Source organism: Elaeis guineensis, chromosome 8 (genome assembly GCF_000442705.2).
Source record: "Elaeis guineensis isolate ETL-2024a chromosome 8, EG11, whole genome shotgun sequence".
Lineage (NCBI taxonomy): Eukaryota > Viridiplantae > Streptophyta > Magnoliopsida > Arecales > Arecaceae > Elaeis > Elaeis guineensis.
The window spans coordinates 3,666,858-3,680,485 of NC_026000.2; the positions used below are offsets into that span (position 1 = coordinate 3,666,858).

The 13,628-nt window shown below is 47.6% G+C and overlaps 1 protein-coding gene and 1 pseudogene across 1 annotated transcript; both read left to right on the forward strand.

Moving 5' to 3' along the window:
- The first annotated feature begins 2,221 nt into the window (after positions 1 to 2,221).
- LOC140859752 (uncharacterized) lies at positions 2,222 to 5,164 on the forward strand (annotated as a pseudogene).
- A 1,606-nt stretch (positions 5,165 to 6,770) lies between these two features.
- LOC105050734 (early nodulin-like protein 13) lies at positions 6,771 to 7,698 on the forward strand. The gene is made up of 2 exons (XM_010930863.3): positions 6,771 to 7,053; positions 7,134 to 7,698. Exons 1-2 carry the CDS (start codon positions 6,873 to 6,875, stop codon positions 7,499 to 7,501), a joined length of 549 nt encoding a protein of 182 aa, XP_010929165.1. The 5' UTR covers positions 6,771 to 6,872; the 3' UTR covers positions 7,502 to 7,698.
- Positions 7,699 to 13,628: the final 5,930 nt, after the last annotated feature.

The following is a 13,628-nucleotide window of genomic DNA, read 5'->3' on the forward strand; positions in this document are numbered from 1 at the left end:
AGATATCATGTAACAGTGGATGAACTTTCAAATACCTCGCTTCGTCTCGATCTAGCAGATGGCTATAACCAAATCACCCTATACGAAGATCCTTTCTGTCTATAACTCTTTCCTTGCACAAATAATATCTATCTAAGTAGCACGGAGCTCCGCACTAAAGATGGATGATATCTCGCTTTCACTCTCGTTACTTTCTCACTGTTAGGATCTCTTAGATATCACATGTAGAATTTTGGTATATCAACTCGCATTGTTCTCCAAAAACTATGGGATTTGATTATTATATTTATATTTTATATCAATGTTAAATCATAAGATTTTGTTAATATATTATATTATAAGTTTTGCTATGGTGCTTTAAATTTTTTTTATTTTTTATTGCTTATCTATTTCTGATCGTCAGATTAAAGATTGACTACTCGAATTTCAACCAATTGAAATGTCTATATGCACGATGATGCAGTAAATATTTCAAAGTTTAGGATTATTTTAAATCATAATCAAATTAATTTATTTTTTTTAAAAAACTTTTTTTTATTGGGGGCGACAATGCGGAGAAGCCGTAGATCGAGAAGTGAGAGGGGGGTGGGGTAGTTTGCAGTGGTACAGAGAAGTCATGGACCGATGGAGGTGGGATTACGTACCCATAGGGTGGATGGGGGGTGTTGGGGAGCAGTGCAGAAGATGGGGAGGGCGTACATGGGAGAGGACGGCATAGAAACTGCAAGTATTGGGATTGAGGGGTGTGTGTGTTGGGGAGCTCAAAGGTGGAGGAGCTGTGAGCGCCCGAGATGGGGGGAAAACGGGCACATGCGTGGGAGGGCGGCGCAAAAGCCATGGGCGTCGAGATGGGGGGGGTGGGGGGGGGGAGACGAGGGGGAAGGAGCCGTAAGTGGTGCTTGGTGGGAGGCCAAATGCGGAGAACCTACGAGAGAGGTAGGAAAAAGAAAGAAAAAATAATAATTATTGCAGACAAAGGCTCTGGGCAGATAAGGGTGGAAATAGGTCAGGCCAAATCAGGCTTTGGCTTAAATAGGTCAGGCTTGTATTGTAAAATACCAGCCTGAGCCTAGCTTGTTGGACTAATTCAGACTTAAAATGAGACTCGGCTTGATCTATTTTGTAAAATAAAAAAGTCTGGCATGGTCTGAAAATTTATTTAAAGGCCTATAAATATTAAGACCTTTAAATAAAAAAAATAGAAAATAATATTTCAAGAATCATTTTCAAACTGAAAATTTAAAGATTTTTTTTATGCTACTCTTATACATAACTAAATAACCTATGCCTGGCTTATTTAGATAAATAGACCAGACTAGGCTAGACCGCAGGCCTCTAACATGTGGCCTGGCCTATTTTCACCCTTACGGTTTGGCATGTGAAGTATTGTCCGCTCTAATCCGTGGATTTTACGATTTTATCATTTAAAAGATGTTAGGACCTGGCCTATTTCCATCTTTGTAGTCTGGCATGTGAAGTATTGTCTACTCTGATCCGTGGGTTTCACAATTTTATCATTTAAAAGACGTCTCACGTAGGAAAGATGATCCCCTCATTATAAGCACAGCTTCTCTTAATTCACAATTGACGTAGGACTATTGATATCCTCCATATTATTAAAACCACATCAATAATAAAAAAATTAATTTTTAAAAAATAATAAAATATATAAAAATAATAATATATAATATTTTAAATATTTTTTATAATATTTTATTAAAAAAAAACATGTTAGCAAAATCCTATATCATAGTGCATCTATGATATCTTTTTATGTTATTCTTCAAAATTTTTTTTGCAATGATAAAATTTTATTATTATATTACATGATCTCAAAAAGAAGATCAATTTGTTAAAAAAAAGCACGTTGATACCATGAGCATAATTAGTAATTCAATTTTTATTTCCAATACATATTTTTCTTTCACCAACCATTGCGGCCGACCTACCGAGGCCTTCTCGCCTAAAGCTATCACCTTTTCCCGAAAGACCTCTCCGCTTCCCAAGATTTCTACCCTTCGCTGCTGCCACTGGGGAGACCAAGGAGGCCGACGCGGTCGAAGGTATCTCTTTTTATTCTTATCTTTAACTGTGTTCTTGATTTATAGTTTTAGTGCGATTCTGGTTTTGTGTCAGGGAATCTGCTACTTTATACTTCGGTCTTGAGCTTTTTTTTTTTTAAAAAAAAAAAACATCTTTGCTTGCATCAAGTGTTTGGTTATATGTTTGTGCGGCTTTCAGTTCTTAAAAGGTTTGGATTATATGGTTAGAATATGTTGCATGCTTATTAATGCAACGATTTTTTGTTAGATCATCTATTTGACTTGACAAAAACGCTGCCATTTTTGGCTGGTGAACTTCATTTCTCTGGATTAAAGAGAGCAAAAGGTGAACGAAGGGGATGTATTTATTAAAGATGGGAATGTTCATATGGAGAGGGGAGATGTGAGTGGAAGGAAGAGATTGGAAAAAGGAGGGTGGCCGCTTGTGGTCCCTAAGTTGGGAGCAGCACACGAAAGTTTTCGCGTGATTGAAATCTAGAGGCTTCTAAATATATACAATAAGATGAATGAACATCTATTTCACAACATTTGCTTCTCTTCTACTTGTTGAGCATCATTACCTAAAGGATAGGCTGTGGTATGGTTTGGCACTGACAATAGCATGCCATAAACATGGTATGCAGATGACCTAAATACATACTTTCATTATGTTGTTGGTTGTTGGGAGATAATTTCTTGCAGTGTGGCTGGACGTTGACATCTGTCGGCAATTTTCTGTTCTTGTGGATTTGAAGAGGTTGCCACATCGATGAATAATGGAATTGGGATATTCATCACCGCGGCTCAAGAAGCGTACTATAATCCAGTTGAAGGAAGCACAATAGATCTCAAAGGATTCAATGTACCACACTAGTAGGAATGTGATGTTGATGGTTTATGATAGAAGAACGGTGAGATCAATGGCATCAAAACTGAAGTTTATGCCACTCCAGTGGTTTGGATGAATTTTTGAACCACAATGATGTGATATCTTAGCTTGATGGTGAAGAATGGGCCATACTCATCTTGGTTCTGTATGGTGCGGATGAAGAGCCAAGAAGGTGGTGGGTAAGTGAAAAATCAACAATACTCTCTTTGCTTGTAATTGTCTGGATTCCTGCTTTTAGGTTTGCAGACTATTTAGTGCACCTAGTTTCTGATTGTTTTCATTTGTATCTTTAGTTCTTTGTTCTCCTTTCTCATCGCTCTCTGTTCTCCTCCTTCCTCAGTGCTCGTGGGGAATTATGTTACATCTAGCAAAAGTGTATCATGAGGTCTAGTCTGGGTTTATTTAAATCGGCAGACTAATATAGCTGGGTCAGTTGCTTTGCCTGTTCTATGGATCATTGGCTGAACAACAAATGTTCAGCAACTGCCTATTTGCTTGTGTAATTGAACCTATTGCAATTGAGACCTGGGCATTGATCAAACCGGGATGGTTTCAGATAGCAACAGCCTACAGCTTGACCTCTGGCCTAGGTTCTTCAGCCTGAGCACAGCTCGCCCATTAAAACCTAAGCCCAAGAGAAACATGGTTCAACTGAGCAGACATAGTTGTCAGGCATCTGAATATCCCCTCATGAAACTGTGGCATGCTGTGCTGAGAAGGCATTGGACTTTCATATTGGCTGATGCTTGAAAATTAGATGCTTCATAAGTTTGATGAGTGGTTGTTTCTTTTCTTAGTGTCCCCAATAGGGGTCTTTTTCTTGTTTGTTAGAAATTATCTGTATATCTTGTTTTTTGCAGAGGTAAGGTTTTATGTCCCTCTTCTGGGAGGTTTGGATTGTGAACGTGTCCATGAATAATCTGTTAACGGATGGATCTCATGGTTGAAAGCAGGCAATGAAGAGCAGTCAGAGGGATCAGGGGATCAATAGATTGAGGGGCATTGAGGGGCCCACCAAACTCTCCAACTTCTCATTTCGATCTCTTTTCTTAACAGAAAATCTAATCAGTTGATAAGTTATCACACCCAGTAATTCAGGCTCCGCTACTAGTCCTCAATGTATCCTTCTGTATGTCTGAATATTTAGTACACATGAAAAAGAAATGTTGAATCTTGAACAATGATGCATATTGTGATGATATTGAGTTTGAATAAGGCATTTTGAATCATTGCTCACATTGTAGTGCAACATTGGCTTCTTAGTTCTGGATTTTGTTATACAATCTATTCCTTTTCTTTCATCATTTTTCTTTTTATGCATAGATCTCTAGATATCATAGTATCTCCAACATCTTATCAGAAAAAAAAAAAAAAAGGAAAGAAAGAGCAAGGAGATTGAAAACCTTTCTTGGTGAAAAGAACCTGTGGATGAGATCCTCGATTATGGTGAGTACTTATGCTTCCACCACTATTTTACTCATGTCTCAGAAATTCAAGAATGCATCCCTTTACTCAAACTAAAAAGAAAAAAGATTTCATCACAGGCAGATTCAGATGATGAAATCCTTGAAGAGGATGGTGCAAATGATGGCAGAGTTGTTGTTACAGAAGAAAATGTTGCTTCTGCTGTCATGGTATCACTGCGATCATATAAAGAAGCTTTGGCTAATAATGATCCATCAAAAGTTTGCTGAGATAGAGGCCCTTCTTCAGTCCATTGAAGCAAAGAAGAATTCTCTTGCAACCAAAGTTGTTACCTTCTCTGAAGAGTGGTCAACAGACCAGGGCTGTATTCTTAGGATCAGTGCGGACTTCGATAATGTTAGGAAAAGGATGGAGAGAGAAAGGCTCTCTCTGTTGACAAATGTGCAAGGAGAAGTTATAGAGAGATTGTTGCCTGTTTTAGACAAATTTGAAAGAGCTAAAGATCAGATAAAGGTGGGCACTGAAGAAGAAGAGAAAATAAACAACAGTTATCATAGCATGTATAAACAGTTTCTGGAGATTTTGACCTTGTTAGGTGTTGAAGCAGTGGTAGGTCATTCTTTTTCATACTGTTGAGGTGTGCTCCTTTTGTATCTGCTGCCTGCTCTAAAGCTTTAGAAGTTTCATTTCATGCCTAAGCTGTGAATACCTGCATGCTATTCAAACTGCTGGTTTTGCTTGTTTTAACCAGCATGCCCTATCACATTCACACATGGTGCAAGATTTATGGTTTAAAAAAAAAAAATTATTGAGGTTTATGAACATTTTGACCGACTCTCAACCACACATCAGCTCTAATTTTGTTGTTTCCAAATCAGTAACTGTTGCAGCATTTGGCATAACTATTTATCTCGAGGGCACAAGTTACATACCAAAGATGCTAATTGAAGCAGAATCATGCAAATGACTAATTTTACTTATGCCATTGATTTAACAAATATATCTACATGCACACACAGAGGCCCAATCTCTTCCTTTCCTATCTATCACTGTTGTCGCTCTTCCTTTCCGACCTTTATTTCGTTGTAAAAGCTTCATGAGGCAATAACGCATGGGGAATCAACGTAGTTTGAAGAAGGCATTATAATTCAATATGTCAGTATTTGGACCAATCCTGGAAATCCAGTTTTGAAGGCTACTTCAGACTTGAATAATTGCATTATTGATTGCAATGCTGCAGCATTTGTTTTGCTCTTATCATGTTTGAACCAGTCCTCGTCCCACAGTGAGTCACCAATTTTCAACTTTTAATTAGCTTCTTACGAATTTGTCATGATATCACCATTGCAACGAATATTTACTCCTCGTCCCGATGCTTGTAGTGCTATACCAACATCTTTTGGTGCGTTTATATTAGGATGGCTTCCATCATATTCGAACTAGTCTCAGCACCAACCCCTCAAGAGAAAAAAAGTCCTCACAAATACCAACATTTGTCGAGTGTTAAGTGTAGGATCGTTTCTATCATTTCAGATACTAGTCCTATCACCTTGCATTAGTTCAATCTTATATAATATAATGACTGGCCGGCTTCAGAATTTAATTCTGCTAAATGATATGATAAATATGACTCTGTTTTTGGCTGTTGCATATCCAGGAAATTAAAATTTTCATTTGAATTGGAGGGTGATGGGGAACATAAGTACCTACATGGAGTCGGCGTCGGGAACAGAGAGGACAATGCTGTGCTAAATTTGCCCACCTGGATATATATATATATATATATATATATGTTACGGGCCCTCGGGCATCAATATTGAGCACGTATATCACAGCAAGAAATTAATACTAGAAAGAGGGCAAAATGGTCCCAAAAAAAATAGGGAGGGAGCCGACCCTCCGACAAGGATCAATGATGGAGAAAATGTTGATCGAAATAATTTTATCATATATATTTTATATCAGCTAATAACAAATCATCACATTATTTATTATTTAAAAAAAATACATCGTTGTCCAAGCTTGCTTGGAAATTTTAGCTAATAATTTTTACTTCATTTTGAAGGAGAATAATAAAACGTCCACGCATAGAACTGTTCTAAACAATAATTTTCTCAACGGTGAGGGTGAGGGTGAGGGGGAGGGTGAGGGCAGATGGCGCTGGAAAACAGGCGCCCATGTCGATGCCACGTGTTGGCAGTTGCAGGATCCGCATAAAATATACTATGCGAGCATGGGCGGCAAAGCATCGTCCCTTGTTTGCATTTCAACGTTCCCAACCGTTGCGGCCCCGACAAAAAAGGTGAGAGCCCTGGGTGAATCACCAGCGGCAAACCCGCCCAAAAAGGCGAGCCCTACGCAGCCTTTCTCAACGGCTAGTTTCCTCTTTCCCCCAATTTAAGTAGGCCCAATCCCCTTCGGCTCCAGCCACACGAGATCCCTCAACTAAGGAACTTCACCTTCCTCCTTTCGCCGCTACTGCGACTACTACTGCTCTCTTCTCTCAGATCACATACATGGCTTCGCCGTTGTTCTCTTCTCTCGTATTCCTTGTCCTTATTCTCATCGTCAGAAGCTCTGAAGCTAAAGATTTCTTGGTTGGAGGCAACACCGAAGCATGGAAAATCCCTTCGTCTCCATCAAAAACCCTCAATCATTGGGCGGAGGCGAACCGCTTCCAAGTCGGCGATTCGCTTGGTAAGCATCAACCCTCTTCTCTCCTCTCTACTAGTAAAGTTTCGAGACCAAAGCTAACATTTTGGCTCTTCCCGACCCAGTTTGGAAGTATGATGACCAGAAGGATTCGGTGCTGGAGGTGACGAGGGAACATTACCTGAGCTGCAACACATCAAGCCCGATCGCCGAGCACGAGGACGGGAACACGGTGGTGAAGCTCCCCCGAGCAGGGCCGTACTATTTCATCAGCGGAGCAGAGGGGGCCTGTGAGAAGGGGGAGAAGCTGATCGTCGTAGTGATGTCAGAGAGGCACCGCAGGTTTGGTGGGATCTCCCCTGCACCTTCCCCCATGGAGTACGACGGTCCGGCAATGGCTCCGATGAGCGGCGGTCGGAAGTTGACAGTGGGGATTAAAGGGAGCTTGGTGGGTGTTTTGGCTGTCATGGGGATGGTGGTGACGATCCTTTGAGGCATTGTTTTATGAGTTTTTTTTCCCCCCCTCTCGTGTTGTTGATACAAGTTTCTGGTTTCATCCTCCCTATGACGCATAGCCGAGAATGCTTGTGTCATTGCTTCTATCTATATGTATTCAATTTTTGAGCACAAAAATTGGAATTTTCCATCTATCCATCTCACGAGAAGAAATGAAGTGCAAGGAACAAAAGAAAGTCGGCTCTCAAGTTATAATTTTGGTTTTATTGTCGACTTTCCATCCTAGGAATTTATAGCCTAGGAATGCTTCATCTGTATTGATGAACCAAGGCTTGGCAGGCTGGTAAGCGGAGGTCTTGGTATTTTTGCTTGCGCAAATAGATTAATATTTATGTTATATCCACAAAGAAAAATAAGCTCATAGCTTACCCAAATGGCCTTAATTCATTATACAACATATGTATTTAATTATCACAAATGTAATCAGAGACTAGAAGCCCAGATAAATTATGTACTTGAGTTGATTATTAACTTCAAGCTTTTGTAAAGGAATAAAATTATTATTATTATTATTTATTATTTTACACATGGTCCATTAGGCTGTATCGCAAAAATCTGCCTGCGCCGGAGAAGCTGGAGTTGAGGAAGCCGCGGTCGCCGTCGGGACCTGCAAGGGAAGTCTAAATCGGAGGTGGGGTTACTCCGGCAAGACCCTCCGACGCTCAAGTCAGTTCTCTGCCTCAACAAGAATGGAGTGCTCGAACGGAGAATTTAGCAGAGTTTTGAGATAAGAAAAATGAGCTTAAGAAATAACGTATCTGAGTCCCCCCTTTTATAGGCGGGGAGGCAACGGACTGATGGCGACGTTTGTAACCGCCTGGTAGTGGGCCGCCCATGGTCAGGGGAATTGATTGCGAAAGATAATGGAGCAGACGCGTGGGTATCACCTCGACTTGCCACGTGGAATCCGTTATGAGGGGTGGAGCAGCGTCCGTCGTCAGGAGAATCGCATGGTATCCGTCGCAGGTGGAGCAGGTTCGTGGCCGTTACTGTGGCCTGCCAGGGGGATAATGGAGCTGTGCGGAGTCCGCCACAGGAAGTGGAGCAGGGCGGCTACGGCTGCTGCGGCTTGTCAGGGAATGATGATACTGCGTGGAGTCCGCCACAGGAGGTGGAGCAGGGTCGCGGCCGTTTTGAGGGCCTGTCAGGGGGCGTGGATCCGTCGATTGAAGCTCGGCAATGGTCGGAGCCGTCGTGAGCGGAGCCCAGCTCCCGTAGGAGTCCGGGCGGAGCTGTTCTGATGTTGGCGGTGGAGTCCGGCTCCCGTAGGAGTCCGGGCGGAGCTGTGCTGATGTCGTCGGTGGAGCCCGGCTCCCGTAGGAGTCCGGGCGGAGCTGCGTTGCAAACAAAGTCAAGGGTGAAGTCCGGCTCTTGTAGGAGTCCGAACTGAGCTTACCAGCAATTGATATTGAGAGCGGAGCCCGGCTCCCGTAGGAGTCCGGGCGGAGCTGTTTTGATGTTGGCGGCGGAGCCCGGCTCCCGTAGGAGTCCGGGCGGAGCAGCGCTGATGTCGTCGGTGGAGCCCGGCTCCCGTAGGAGTCCGGACGGAGCTGCGCTGCAAACAAAGTCAAGGGTGAAGTCCGGCTCTTGTAGGAGTCCAGACTGAGCTTACCAGCAATTGATATTGAGAGCGGAGCCCGGCTCCCGTAGGAGTCCGGGCGGAGCTGTTTTGATGTTGGCGGCGGAGCCCGGCTCCCGTAGGAGTCCGGGCGGACCAGCGCTTGCTGATGGCGGTGGAGCCCGGCTCCCGTAGGAGTCCGGGCGGAGCTGCACTTGCTGATGGCGGTGGAGCCCGGCTCCCGTAGGAGTCCGGGCGGAGCTGCGCTGCAAACAAAGTCAAAGGTGAAGTCCGGCTCTGATAGGAGTCCGGATTGAGCTTACCAGCGATTGATATTGAGAGCGGAGCCCGGCTCCCGTAGGAGTCCGGGCGGAGCTGTTTTGATGTTGGCGGCGGAGTCCGGCTCCCGTAGGAGTCCGGGCGGAGCTGTGCTGATGTCGTCGGTGGAGCCCGGCTCCCGTAGGAGTCCGGGCGGAGCTGCACTTGCTGATGGCGGTGGAGCCCGGCTCCCGTAGGAGTCCGGGCGGAGCTGCGCTGCAAACAAAGTCAAAGGTGAAGTCCGGCTCTGATAGGAGTCCGGATTGAGCTTACCAGCGATTGATATTGAGAGCGGAGCCCGGCTCCCGTAGGAGTCCGGGCGGAGCTGTTTTGATGTTGGCGGCGGAGCCCGGCTCCCGTAGGAGTCCGGGCGGAGCAGCGCTTGCTGATGGCGGCAGAGCCCGGCTCCCGTAGGAGTCCGGGCGGAGCCGCGCTTGCTGATGGCGGCGGAGCCCGGCTCCCGTAGGAGTCCGGGCGGAGCTGCGCTTGCTGATGGCGGTTCCGCCGTGGGTTCCGGCTGTGGGTATTTTATACCCAACACCAGTCCCCTACATCCGAGTTTGGAATTTCAAATGAAGGAAGTACACAGAAGTACAGCCAGAACCGTCCCTTCGAATCCCGCGCCCTGCCGCTCCCAGATATTTTGGCATTAAATGAGCGCGTGCCGGAGTCTTTTCGAATTGGGGCGGTACGAGGGGACGCTTCGAAGACCCCGCAGGTACGCTGTCCCAGGTACGGTGCAATTATGGCCCTGCCCACCGCCAGCCGCCTTCAGCCGTCTGCCATGGGGAGTGGGACACGTGTCGAGCGCGGACTGGCCTGGGGGATTCGAGATCATTATGGCGCCGGATCCCAGGGTCTATTTAAACCCGTCCTCCCCCCTTCAGGCGTCCTACTCCATTTTTTATTTTCGCTAGCGTTTGTCATCTCCCCGAGAGTCTGCTCTCGCGAACGCCCTTTCGAGCCGTAGGCGCCTTCCGTCTCTCGCCCCCGGGTCCTCAGAGCAAGATAGGTTAGTGCCCACCTTCTTTTCACCGCCTAGGGATCTTTCGTCTTTTCATTCTCTTCGTGTCTTCCTCCGGGTTGACCTTTGGTGCTTCGTTTCCCTCTCGATTTGCCTTTCTAGGGCCCTTTAGGTTTTTCCCCGAGAAAAAATGTCTTCTGAATCCTCTGTCTCTGTAAGTTCTGGGAGTTCTTTCGCTTCGAACCCCCAGGCCCTCGTTTCTGCGGATGAACCCGCGCTCGGGGCAGGGCCTCGCCCGGTTTTCGCGTCGGGCGCCATTTCGTGTTCGTCGACTCCGGACGAACTTCTCCTGATAAGGGCTCGATACGGAGTCCCTGCGGAGTACGACCTGGAGCTTCCTGGCCCCTCTGATAGGGCCAGCGCTCCCCCTCCCGGTCGCTTTTGCCTGTACCAGGAGGCCTTTCGTGCCGGGCTTCGGCTCCCGCTCCCAAACTTCGTCGCCGCCTTCTTTCGCTTTTTAGATATTTCACTTGCTTCTGTTGCCCCGAATTCCTTTAGGTTTTTGATAGGATTTCTCTCTCTCTGCCATATAGCCGAGGTCCAGCCATCCCTCTCCTTATTCAGACATTTCTACACCTTCAAACGCCATCCTTCAGCGAAGGACTGGTGGTACTTCTCCCCCCAGTTCGGCAAGAAGGGGTTGCTGAAGGGCGCCCCTTTTTCGATTCACAACTGGAAGGGAAAATTCCTCTTTGTCTACTGCCCGACCTTAGAACTAGGTCTGCCCCGTTGGGGGGCTCTGAGGGATTCCGTCCGCCGGGCTCCCAGCCTGGGAGAGGACGACCTCCAGGCCGCCCAGAAGCTTTTGAGTTACCTCGCTCCTTCCCTTCCTAACCTTCTGAGGGAGCAGCTTCTTTTCAACATCGGCCTGAGCCCCCAGGATCCAGCAAGTATTTACCTTTTCTCGCCTTCTTTTCGTTTATTTTTTCTCTCCTCTTCCTTTTCTCTCTCTTCTTTCTTTTTTCTTCTTTTTTTTTTTTTTTTTTGGACTGATCGATGTTGCTTCTTTTTCTTCTTCTTCTCTCCCCCCCTCCATTTTCTTTAGCAATGGACGCCGAAGCCACGCGGATGCTCGCCAAGTCCATGAGAGCCCAGAAGAGGAAGGGCGCGACGACCTCCGGCTCAGCGAAGAGGGCCAAGGTGGGAGAGACGAGCCTGGTCGCGCCCGTCCAGGCGACCCCGGCCATCGACATTCCTTCGGATGTCGAACCAGCGGCCCCCCGGGCACTCCCAGGGAGCCCGCCGACCGAGGCCCCCATTCCGGAGGTCCGCCCCGCGGAGGCGCCCACCGCGGGGAGGAGGAGAAAATCGGTGGCCCGCAGGCCGAGCAGCCACCGAGCCGCTGCAGACGAGTCCGTCTGCTCTGAGGGGGGATCGGAGAATCCCTTCAACGACAAGGCTTTGATCCGTCGGCTGCTCGACGGTTGCATTCTGCCCGATGTCGTGGAGAGGATCGACCGTGCCGATCCCGAGCAGCGGGCCTGGGACACCTTGGGTTCCTTTCTTGAGGTAAGCGGATTTTTACTCGCTCAGTTACTCGGTCTTTGTTGTAATCCTCCATCTGTCCTTGCAGATCGGGCATCAGCTCTTCGCCTATGTCGAGGCGTCGGGCCGCACGAGAAGGGACCTTCTTCGGGCGGAGGAGCGTTGCCAAGACGAGGTTGCTCGTCTTCAAGCGAAGACGGCCGAGGTGGCCGCCCTCCGGGAGGCCATGGCGAGAGAGAGACAGGACCGGGAAGAGGAAAGACAAGCCCGGGAGGAGGAGAGACAAGCCCGGGAGGCGGAGAGACGGAGCCTGGAGGAGTCGGTGAGGAAGGCGGAGGCCGAGGTCGCCCATCTGGCCGAGCAAACTCCGGTTCTGGTCTCGGAGGCCAGGACCCTTGCGGTGGAGGAGTTCAAGGCCTCTGCGGAGATGAGGGAGCTGAACGTCCAGTTCGGCCTGGAGGCATTTACCAAAGGGTTTGAGCTTTGTCGGGAGAAGGTGGCCAGCAGATATCCCGATCTTGGCCTCGAATTCTTGGAGGAGTCCGACGACGAGGCCGGCCCTTCGCCCGCCGCCACAGCAGTTGCACCCCCCGCGCCGAACTCTCCACCCCCGCTCCCGAGGTCTGAGACCTCCGACCTTGTATCTTTCTTTTGTTATCATGCTTTCTTTTCATTTGTCTTCAAGATCAATTAATAAAGCCGAACTTCTTTTTGTGGATGATTTTTTCCTCCCTCTGCTCCTTCTTTCCGGCCTTTCTTCTTGTAACGAATCGGTCTTTGACGCTTGCCTCTTCCGATGGCAGTGTCTCGCTGAAGCACTCTCCTTGCCCCTGGGGGTCCCGCTGAAGTCCACTATCCGACGGTTGAAAAAGGAGGTCCTCCACTTGACGAGGAAGCTGAAGAAGTCGGAAGGCGAGCTCCGTCAGGCGAAAAATGCTACTCCGAGGCCGCTGCCGAGGCCGCCCACTTCAGGAGTATTCAAGTGAAGGCGATCATGGACTACAGTCGGAGGAAGGCGAGCTTCACAAAAGAGCTTGAGGAATGTAAGAAGAGCGCCAGTGACCGAACTTGGGCTCAAGAAGCCAGGATCAGCGCCCTTAAGATGGAGCTTTCGGCTGCGCAGAGGAGGATCGGCCAGCTGGAAGGAAACTCATCCCGGCTCACAGCGCGGGATGAGCAGATATGGTCGCAAAAAGTTTCCGACCTCCAGAAGCAGCTTCAAGACGCCGAAATGAGCCACGACGTGCAGCGGGCTAGCTGGCGCCGACAGGTAGAGGAGCACAAGGGGAGATTCCGTCGAGCGGCGGACGAGGTAGTCCATCTTCAAAAGCAGCTGGTTACCAGGGCGCAGCTTGCGAACGCCCAAGACACCGAAGAGCTTCGAGCCTTGAGAGGCACCGTCGAGGGGATCTCTGTCTCCCTTGGGGAGAAGACAGCTGAGCTTCAACAAGTAAAAATCCAGCTGGAACTTGTGCGGAAGGCCGTCGCGGACGCAGAGGCGGAGTCCGAAGTTTTGCGGAAGTGGCATCGGGAAGCGGAGGCTGAGAGCCGGCGACTTCGGCAGGCGCTCCAGGATATACTGCAAAAGAAGGAAGAACTGGAGGAAATGGTGGAGACCCTGAGGCAGTCCTGGTCGGGGGATGGAGGTGATCACCCTATGTTAGAGGGAGCAGGAGCTCCTTAGAGTTCTTTAGTAGTCACCCCCTTTTTATAGCTGCT